General features: G+C 36.9%; 1 protein-coding gene across 6 annotated transcripts in view; it reads left to right on the forward strand.

Moving 5' to 3' along the window:
- Positions 1-10,135, forward strand: part of ZNF280C (zinc finger protein 280C) — a 65,801-nt gene extending 55,666 nt beyond the window's left edge. For all 6 annotated transcript variants that reach the window (XM_027534176.1, XM_027534172.1, XM_027534174.1 and 3 more), the window contains 4 exons: positions 5,758-5,820; positions 9,282-9,400; positions 9,842-9,877; positions 10,002-10,135. In XM_027534176.1, coding sequence (XP_027389977.1) covers positions 5,758-5,820; positions 9,282-9,400; positions 9,842-9,877; positions 10,002-10,012 — 229 coding nt within the window. In that variant the 3' untranslated portion in view covers positions 10,013-10,135. The remainder of the gene's footprint in view (positions 1-5,757; positions 5,821-9,281; positions 9,401-9,841; positions 9,878-10,001) is intronic.
- The last annotated feature ends 1,304 nt before the right edge of the window (positions 10,136-11,439 follow it).

Here is an 11,439-nt window from a genome sequence, read left to right on the forward strand (position 1 = left end):
GCCCACATTTTTTAATGCCTTCAGCACTTAACTCTCAGTGTTTTTTTCCCCTTGATGATTCCCCAGCCCGACTTTATTGTACCTTGACTTTAATGCCAGCACTTCACATCCACCTGTAAGGCATTAAAAAATGCCACCATCCAATGTTACCTTGTCATATAAAATATTCATTCATTTTGAAATCTCATTACTTCTAGACTTTTAGTCTTGGCTCCACTTTTCAGTCCAGTATCACCAAATCTAATCTTATAGTTAACTTCAGCCTCAAAGTCATCTGTTGTGAATCTTGCTTTGTTTTTTCTTCTAGAATCCTTCATATATACAGCCATGCTTACCTTGCTATCCTTGACTCTCTTACCCTCTTTGATCTTTGCTCAGTTCTAGACTGTGCTTGATTTAGTCAGCTTTGAATTTATGACCTTTAATTTTAATGTGGTCGTCTCTTTTAAGAATACTTACTTGGTTTTGTCTACAACATCTGTGTAGATGCTTTTCAGTACCTTCAGGATTTTATTCTAGTCTCTCAGTTGTTAACCTTCAGTTCAGTGCAGTTCAGTTAAGTCGCTCAGTCGTGTCCAACTCTTTGCAACTCCATGAATTGAAGCACGCCAGGCCTCCCTGTCCATCACCAACTCCCAGAGTTCACTCAGACTCATGTCCATCGAGTCAGTGATGCCATCCAGCCATTTCATCCTCTGTCGTCCCCTTCTCCTCCTGCCCCCAATACCTCCCAGCATCAGAGTCTTTTCCAATGAGTCAACTCTTGGCATGAGGTGGCCAAAGTACTGGAGTGTCACCTTTAGCATCATTGCCTCCAAAGAAATCCCAGGGCTGATCTCCTTCAGAATGGACTGATTGGATCTCCTTGGAGTCTTCAAGGGACTCTCTGAAGAGTCTTCTCCAACACCACAGTTCAAAAGCATCAATTCTTCAACACTCAGCCGCCTTCACAGTCCCAACTCTCACATCCATACATGACCACAGGAAAAACCATAGCCTTGACTAGACGGACCTTTGTTGGCAAAGTAATGTCTCTGCTTTTGAATATGCTGTCTAGGTTGGTCATAACTTTTCTTCCAAGGAGTAAGAGTCTTTTAATTTCATGGCTGCAATCACCATCTGCAGTGATTTTGGAGCCGAAAAAATAAAGTCTGACACTGTTTCCACTGTTTCCCCATCTATTTCCCATGAAGTGATGGGACCAGATGCCATGACCTTCGTTTTCTGAATGTTGAGCTTTAAGCCAACTTTTTCACTCTCCTCTTTCACTTTCATCAAGAGGCTTTTTAGTTCCTTTTCACTTTCTGCCATAAGGGTGGTGTCATCTGCATATCTGAGGTTATTGATATTTCTCCCAGCAATCTTGATTCCAGCTTGTGCTGCTTCCAGTCCAGCATTTCTCATGATGTACTCTGCATATAAGTTAAATAAGCAGGATGACAATATACAGCCTTAAGTACTCCTTTTCCTATTTGGAACCAGTCTGTTATTCCATGTCTAGTTCTAACTGTTGCTTCCTGACCTACATATAGGTTTCTCAAGAGGCAGGTCAGGTGGTCTGGTATACCCATCTCTTGAAGAATTGTCCACAGTTTATTGTGATCCACACAGTCAAAGGCTTTGGCATAGTCAATAAAGCAGAAATAGATGTTTTTCTGGAACTCTCTTACTTTTTCCATGATCCAACAGATGTTGGCAATTTGATCTCTGGTTCCTCTGCCTTTTCTAAAACCAGCTTGAACATCTGGAAGTTCACGGTTCACTATTGCTGAAGCCTGGCTTGGAGAATTTTGAGCATTACTAGCATGTGAGATGAGTGCAATTGTGCAGTACTTTGAACATTCTTTGGCATTGCCTTTCTTTGGGATTGGAATGAAAACTGACCTTTTCCAGTCCTATGGCCACTGCTGAGTTTTCCAAATGTGCTGGCATATTGAGTGCAGCACTTTCACAGCATCATCTTTCAGGATTTGAAATAGCTCAACTGGAATTCCATCACCTCCACTAGCTTTGTTAGTAGTGATGTTTTCTAAGGCCCACTTGACTTCACATTCCAGGATGTCTGGCTCTAGGTCAGTGATCACACCATCATGATTATCTGGGTTGTGAAGATCTTTTTTGTACAGTTCTTCTGTATATTCTTGCCACCTCTTCTTAATATCTTCTGCTTCTGTTAGGTCCATACCATTTCTGTCCTTTATCGAGCCCATCTTTGCATGAAATGTTCCCTTGGTATCTCTAGTTTTCTTGAAGAGATCTCTAGTCTTTCCCATTCTGTTTTTCTCTATTTGTTTGCATTGATCGCTGAGGAAGGCTTTCTTATCTCTCCTTGCTATTCTTTGGAACTCTGCATTCAGATGCTTATATCTTTCCTTTTCTCCTTTGCTTTTTGCTTCTCTTTTTTTCACAGCTATTTGTAAAGCCTCCCCAGACAGCCATTTTGCTTTTTTGCATCTCTTTTCCATGGGAATGGTCTTGATCCCTGTCTCCTGTACAATGTCACGAACCTCATTCCATAGTTCATCAGGCACTCTTATCTATCAGATCTAGACCCTTAAATCTATTTCTCACTTCCACTGTATAATCATAAAGGATTTGATTTAGGTCATATCTGAATGGTCTAGTGGTTTAATTACTAATTACTCAGAGGTCATCTTTTTCATTTTTCCCAAGGTTAACCTTTTTCTACCTCAAATCTTTTCTCTTTCATCCAGACATTAATCTCAGAAAAAGACATGTCCATTTTTTCAAAGTTAGTTTTGCCCCTCATCTCCTCCATTTTCTCCATAATCTTATGCACCCTCATTTAATCTTTTTCTCTGTACCACATTTCTTCTGCCTACAAATATTTTCAGGGTTTTTGTTTTTGTTTTTGTTTTAGTATGAGGGAGAGTTGCCTTTATTTTGCATATTTTCTTGTCTTCCTTTCACTGTCAACATTTGTAAAACGTACTCTTTTATATCTTATGTTGTCATTTCTTTACCCTTTGTAATTTGCATATCACCCCCATCTTAATCAGTTCAAGCTGCCCCTTTCAAGATTATCAATCATGTCCTAATCACTAAATGTATTCACTGCTTTTCATTCTTACTCTTCTATGACTTCATTGAGTATTTAATACTTCTCATCAGTCACTTTTGAAACTCTTCTCAAGTTCTCCTACACGATTACCACAATTTTTTTCTTTTTTGCTGCTCCTCTATTTCATTACCTTTTCTTTCTTCAGCTCTTCTTGCCTCTTTGCATTTCTTTTCTTGGTACCTTAACCACTCTGAGAGTTTCATATTTTACCTTTCAACTGTGAATCCTCCAATTTCAATGCTGAGTTTTCCTGAGATCCAACTCTTCATCTCAAACTATTGGATAGATCATGGGACACAAATGGTCAAACATTTTTGTCTGTCTAGGATCCAAGCTATTATTACCTCCTCCCCTTTAAGCTCAGTCTGTCTCAGTGCATCATTTGCATAAATGTGGAGCATCACCTGGAAATAATACACTTTTAAGTTTCTGAAGCCTATGGTGTTCTCCTGATCTGGCACCATTCATCATGGCTTCCTGAAAATCTGTCTTTCTGTAATTTACCACTCTGCCTCACAACTACTGCAGTGGTTCTGCACCTATGCCTCAGTTGTTCCAAACCAGACTCCAGCCACCCTTTCTCTGAGTATACTGCTGAGGGGAATGCTGGTCTCTTACTCTGTGCCAAACACATGGCTGCTCCAACAGGGCTTTAATTCTGCCCTGAATTTATAGGAGATTAAATTGAAAATTACCTTTGGTGTTCCTTAAGTTCATGGATCATTCTGTCCTCTCCCATTTGCCATAGGGTCCTCAACTGTATTGTGGGACCTCTGGCCCCATTCTACCCCAAAAATATCCCCAACTGGCCCTAGGCTTCCTTCATAAACTTTCTAATTTCCAGTGAGCCCCAAGCCTGTACTGCATTATCATCAGGGACACTTACTCATCGTTCGGCTCATATAGAACTGAAATTGTCCACTTCTACTCTTCTAAGGGCTTTGTAAGTCTCTCTGTGTTTCCCCTACTTCATTCATGCCTTGCTTCCTTGGTTGCCTCAAGTACCTCCCCTTAATTGGATACCCTCACTCTGACTCAGTGTGGACTTTTGTCATAAGATTGAGCCCTGTACATACAGAAGCTTCGTTTTCTCAGAGGTCAAGTACCTTTATTCTCAGCCCATACCAACTCTGTATGGGCCCCTTATACAGGGCCCCCTCAGAAGTCAAGCCCCTCAAAATAATTGATCTTCCCCAGTGTATAGTTTGTCCCATATTCCATAGAGTGACTTTTTCTTATTCTTCGTTGTTTGGCGTGCTTCTCTCCTTCCCTCTCATTTTACTTTCTATGAAGTATCTGATCACTGTGGTCCCTCATAGGAATCAGTTGTTATTTTTTAAGTTCTGTACTATTCAGCTATTCTGCCTCATATTAAATATGTGTCTGTCTTACCTACCTGAGAGAGTGGTTCTTTGTATTCACCATGGCATCTATTCTGAGGACTTTTTCTTGGGGGGGATAGGTAGTCATTCTTTTCCCATGTATACATGGTATGTTGATGGATAGTTAACATGTGTTTAAGGATATCCATTGAATTGATGTGTTGCCTAGTTTGGGTCTGTCGGTGCAAACTAGGGTTAGTACAGTTTCAGTAAGTTTTTCAGATGATTAGTTTGTGTAAGAATCATCTGAAAATCTTATTGAAACTGATTTCTGGGCACCAGCACCAGAGATTAATTCAGTAGGTATGGAGTGGGAGCTGAGACTTTGTATTCAGTATTTCTAATAAGCTCCCAGGTGATGCAGATGCTGCTGGTCCTATGGACCACACTTTGAGTAATACTGTGCTATGCCAAAAGAAAATGAAAGTGTTAGTCGCTTAGGCATGTGCAACTCTTAGCAACCCCATGGATTGTAGCCCACCAGGCTCTGTCTATGGACTTCTCCAGGCAAAAATACTAGGGTGGGGAGCCACTCCCTTCTCCAGGGGATCTTTCCGACCCAGGGATCGAACCCAGATCTGCATTTGCAGGCAGATTCTTTGCCTTCTGAGCCACCAAGGATCCTGGCTAATTCTGCCTGACTTTCTAATACAGGAAAGCTTTCCTTATCAACTTAAAAGGCAATATAGAAGCTGTTAACATTGACTGCAAAATTTTGTTAGTGGTTTTCTGTTCTGTGCATAGAGGAAGTATTGTTTTAACTCGAGTTCTGCTTCCTTTAATTGATGTTCTTTAAAAGCTCTTCCAGTAATTGCAGAAGATTCTTTAAGTGTTTAATTTTACTGATGGTAGTGTCACTTGGCCTAAGAAACAGTTTCTTCCAGGGTCCCCAGGCTAAGTATATTGATTAGAAAGTAATAATAATTATTCCTAACAGTTTATATTACAGCAAAATATATCATTAGCAAGTAACTTTTAAATTGTTCTCAACTCTTATTAAGTGAAAAAATTAATTTGATGCTCTTTGCATGTTTAACTCGTTATTTTTTTTATAGTAGGGAAGTATAATTTAAGATTATTCTCAGGGAAATATGTTAAAAATATTTAAATACAATGATAACATGAAATGTAAGATAAAAATCTTGAATTAAACAAATGCTAATAGAATTTTATAATTTAAATTGTGGTCTTTTATTCAAAACTAGGAAACTAAGCATAGGCTTGAAAAATTGTCATAAAATTAATTAATGACTTACTGTATAATAAAATTTCATTTGTTTCTTGTCTTTCTAGCTCTCATACCAGCCAGCCAGCTAAACGAGTCTCTATTTTTAAGAAGCGTTGTAGAACTCTCAGGTAAGTAATTTTTTTTTTAATTCTCTCTATAGTAACTTTTTAACCTGATGCTAGAGTGCCTAGTTTGGAAAATGATTGCTACTGGACATAATAGAGTTCTATTCATTATACCCTTAGATCAAAGAGGGGATTACCTAATATTCTCCAGCTAAACTTTGTTTCAGTGATATTAGGCATTAAGATGAAACTTTCATGAATTTGCATTATAAGATTTAAAAATAAGGCTCTCCAGCAATATTTGAATATTTAAAAGACTTTTAAGATAGTTGACAAAGTGACTAACACACTTTTATTTTTGAAATAAAAATACACAACTTGTTTACTATTCCGAGGAATTGTGAACATTTCTGAAAGGATTGATCATTAATGTTGGTGCTACTACACACAATTAGCTCAGAATTCACTAGGGACCATTTTTTCACATTCTTCTAATTCCTTTTCACTCCATTTTCCTTTGGTTAATTATTTTGTTATTGCTATCATTGCTATTTGAGATACCAGTGTCAAGGTCTTTATATTGATAGCATCAGGCTAAGACATAGACTTAAGTTTAGCCAACACTTGTTTTAATGCTTTGGGTTAGTGGAAAAGGAGAAGAGGGGATGCTGTGACTCAGGATCTTGTATTTTGATCTCTTCTGCCTCATTTGCTCTTCCCCAGATACCTGCATGGGTAGCTAGCTCTGTCGCCTCCTTTAGATCTCTCCTTGACCACCCCATTTAAAATACCATCCTTTCCCCAGGCCCACTCCTGACACTCCCTATCTCCCTTTCTTGCTTTGTTTTTACTTCATGGCAACTTTTTACTGTTCAATAGATTGTATATTTCATCCACTTGTTTACTGTCTGTATCTTCTCACTAGAATGTGTATGAGTTGGGTATTTGGCTATGCCAGACATTTGCTGGGCATTCAGTAGTGGCCTGGCATATGGTAGGCTTCTGTGAATATTTACTGAGTAAATTAATATTGAAAGTGACATATGTGGAGTGTGTAGATGATAGACCAATAATAGCTCATAGGAAGAGGAAAGTTTTATTCCATTTTTTAAAAATATATCAGTGAAATTTTAAAACTATTGCTAAATTCAAGGAATTAGGAAATACCAATTAACTTTATCTAGATGTTAACATTTACTAAAAAATTTTTATAATAATGAAAAGGATTTATTAATTCTAAAGATGAGAATTTAATTTGATTTTTATCTCACTATTGTCAAACTGAGTTGTGTGCTTGGTTCTTAGATTTAATTGTACGACTTTTTTTCTCACATAGGGTGGGTCTCAAATTTAAATAGAAAATTGGTGATTTTCTGTGTATGGAAATTTTCATACTTAAAATTTTAAGAATAGTAAATTTATAATTGTTATTTTATTAAAATTCAGTGTGTGTTTTTAAATTCATTGTACATCTATCATGTATAACACAAGGTAGCAAATTCTGTGAAGATGACAGTGATGAAGTAGGCTTGGTACCAACCTTCAAGGAATGTACAATTTATAAGATGTGAACATAAGTAACTACAAAAATTAATACAGGGAGGTTTGTAATAAGTGTAATGAGAGTTACTGATTTGAAGAGAAAGAGACGTTTCCACTTTTAAGAACAGGCACAGGGGCGTTTTGGTTGGAAAAACAGCATGAATGAGATTTAAGAAAGGAAAAAAGCAAATGATAAGCACAGTGAATGACAAGTAGTGCAGTTGGGATGAAGCATGAAGTTCATATAACATAGTACTAAGTTCAGAGTCTGGGAATAGATCCAGACTGTGGAATCCTTGAAAAAGCCTAGGGAATTTGGACTTAATTTGAAGATGTTGGGAAAGCCATTGGTGCTTCGTGTGGAATCAAGGATACTAAAGGAAGATCAATTTGGAGGGGTATACAAGGTGAGTTGTAGCTACATGAGGCATGTGCATTCTTAGTCGCTCAGTCATGTCCAACTCTTTACAACCCCATTGGCCTGCCAGGCTCCTCTGTCCACGGAATTTTCCAGGCAGGAGTACTGGAGTGGGTTGCCATTCCCTTCTCCATGGATCTTCCCCACCCAGGGATCAAACCCAAGTCTCCTGTGTCTCCTGCCTTTCCAGGCAGATTCTTTACCACTAAGCCACCTGGGAAGCCCACATGAGGCACATAGACTGATTAAGACTGATTTAATAAGATAATCTGGGTTGAAGTGGTATCACACCACATTTAAGAATATGGGCTCTAGAATCAAAAGGTTCAGTTTCAGACCTGGTCCTGACCTTGGTAAGTTATTAAACCTGAACCTGTCCTCTCTTAAAAAAAGTTAAAATTATAGCACCTACCTCTTTGGGTTGTTACACAATATAGGTGAGATGATATATCTAAAACTTCAGCCTACACAGAGTAAGTGCTCAATAAATTGCTAATATTGAATATTATAAAATTTTTCAAATAGTGACTGTCTTAAGGGAAAAAGAGTCAGAAATAGCTACAGTTCTGAGCATTTATGTCAGGGGCATGGCATCGTTAAGGAGACCAGTCAGGAGGAATGACTTTTCCCAGGTAAGGAGGAAAGTACACGACTTGAGTTTCATGAAGATCATTTCTAATGTGACAACTCAGTGTAAATATCCAACAGGCTGTTAAGAGTAAAGCTGCAAGGGAGAAGTTAGTCTAAACTATGCTATGAATTTATTCCTATACAGGTAAAGTACTTAATTTTAAAGTATTTAAAATTTAAAGTATTTAATTTTAAAATGAACTGCAAAAGTATATTTATGCTTTGTTAATAAGCTGATAATTGCATGATTTATGTTTACATAATTTATTTTTAAGACCTCATTTCTTCTCTGATTTTATCATCATTTAAATAGGACATTAGATTGTAGGCTTCACAGAGTATCCTTTTTTGTTCACTCTTATACTTGTAACACAAATACATTCTAGTAGTACAGAGTATGTAAAGAAGGTTCTCAGTGAATATAGTGAATGGATGAATCTTGCTTTGCTGATGGGCAAAGGCAGAGAAAGATTGTGCCTTGCACAAGTTATACAAGTTGTTAGTGGAGTCCTGACTGGGTTTTAGTTCTCTCTTCACTCATAGCTTTTAGAAACCACATGAGAGGGAACTAGAGAAGGAAATGGCAACCCACTCCAGTACTCTTGGCTGGGAGATCCCATGGACAGAGGAGCCTGGCGGGCTACAGTCCATAGGGTTGCAAAGAGTTGGACACAACAGAGCGACTAAACAACAGCGAGGAGAGGGAACAGCATATACAGCATTAAATGTTCACATAATATAGACATGACTATGCCATTTTCTAGAGACATATTTATACCCTTTCATATATATTGGGCTTATATAACAAAATTTGGAAATGGTGGTCACAACACACACACAAAAAAGTTATTATGTGGAAAAATAATAATTGAATTTGTGTATGGATTTTTTTTTAAAACAAAAACCTTTTCTGTCTTTTTTTTTTTTTTAATAGGGGCATTACTCTAGTGTGCCTTAAATGTGATTTCCTGGCTGATTCTTCTACTCTGGATCGTATGGCTAAACACTTAAGTCAACGTAAAACTCACACTTGCCAAGTTATTATAGAGACTCGTAAGTATATATAATTGTGTTAACTTTAGATTTCTGATACTTATTCCAGTGGTTTTGATCAACCACAGAACAGGCTCTTAGATATTAATAGTTTCATTCCTCATACATTCTTTAAAAACATTTTATTTTATATTGAAGTATAGTTAATTTACAATGTTATATTAGTCTGGTGATTTAATTATATGTATATATACACATATATTATACATACACATATATAATTGATTTAATTATACATAAATAGATTCTTTTCATTACAGTTTATTGCAAGATATAAATATAGTTCCCAGTGCTATACAGTTGGAACCTTCTTCTTTATCTATTTTGTATATGGTAGTTTATATTTGCTAATCCCGAACTCCTAATTTATCCTTTCCCTCCCTTTCCCCTTCTCATTCCTCATATATTCTATTTTAAATGTAAAACTTTTTCTAATTTCAGTTCCTGAAGGTACCTCAGCTGTGAACCCATTTCTGCGTAAGTTTAATATTCATTCAGTGCATTTTTCTTTGATGGATTTTAGCAGTATTGCATTTATTGAATGTATCACTAATAGAAATGAAAAATATTAAATATTTTGTTTTTGTTTTTGTTTTTAAAGCCTCTTGTTGAAATAGATTCCTGCTCTATGGAGCTCGTGCAACCTGGTGCAAGAAAAGTTGGAATTTCCTAAGTTCAAAGTTCTGATGTGTTTTCTCATAAAAAAGCAATTAAACAGCCAAGTTCATGACACTAGTTCTCGTTATTCAGCTCTTTTCAGCTGTCGGATGGCACTAGAATCTTATTCCACCTTATCTTTGTGTCAGGTTAACATACCTTAACATAAACTTTTTTCCTGTTGGCTCTCTTCAGAAATAACTTTTGTTGCTATGGTCTTTTCTTGCTTTGCTTAAAATAATTCGTGTTTTTCTCCGCTATACTTGCTTTCAGAATACTGCATTCCAAATGATGTGACTGTTCATCTTTTTTGTCTGTTTTGTCTGGTTTCTTAGTTAGTTTCTTAGGAGATTACATTACATTTTTAGGTCAGATAGTTATCTTTTTCTTCATTCCTTGTCTGTCATTGTTCTATTTTTCATATCTTTCAGATGCAGAAGCAACACAGAAATTTCAAATAAAGTCCAGGGTATTCCTGGTCCGTGTCCCCCTTCGATGGACACGTCTGATGCCTGTCCTCTTTCCAAGGAATGTGAATTATTTGACTGTGAGACCTCCTCTAGATTTTGGCCTTAAGAAATCAAATCTTAGGGAGAGTCCCTTCCTTCATGACTGGCCTCCTATAAGACTGATGCTAATTTGGCCAGAGATGACCTCAAGGCCCACCAAATAGAGCACAACTTTCTGCTGGGGGCTTTGGTTCTTGATCTTAAGCTCATGGGTTGATTCTGACCAAGAAAAGCCCATCAGATCAATGCTTCAACATCCAAGTTGAAGTTGGATCATTCTGGCTGCTGCTCTTTTATCTTCCTCTAGTGTGCATGCAGTCCAGGGAATATAAAAACTGGTTATATAGGGAACCAAGGTAACTTTTACTTTGATGTTCTTGAAGTTTCTGAAGTTACAGTTCCAAAATCAGTTAGTTTTACTGTTGTTGTTTAAAGTTTTTTCCAGTATTAGACTTATTCAGCAATACTACTATTCAATTTTTTTTATTTTTTTAGTCTAATTTAATTTTGTTATCTTTGTTTTATGTTGTCTTTGCCAAATTTATTAATGTCTGTTTTGTTATATCCTCTTTTCTTTCTTCTCTTTAAAACTTGTTTTGTGTTCATTTTCTTTCGTTAATAACTCAAAAAAATCCTTTGAATTCCCTACAGATTTTATGTAGCTACCTATTGGCAGCTTCTTAATTTGGTAATTATTCAGACCACTAGACGTTATTACATCCACTGTCTATCTTGGAACTATTGTTATCTTAGTGATTGTGGGTTCAAAGGCATGAAGAATTGGCAAAGAACACTTCCTACAGACCTTAAAAGGAGTTTTAACGTTGCATTTCTGTACATCTAATGCATACTATCTTCTTAGCCATTAGTGTA

This window comes from Bos indicus x Bos taurus, chromosome X (assembly GCF_003369695.1).
Source record: "Bos indicus x Bos taurus breed Angus x Brahman F1 hybrid chromosome X, Bos_hybrid_MaternalHap_v2.0, whole genome shotgun sequence".
In the NCBI taxonomy this organism is placed as follows: domain Eukaryota; kingdom Metazoa; phylum Chordata; class Mammalia; order Artiodactyla; family Bovidae; genus Bos; species Bos indicus x Bos taurus.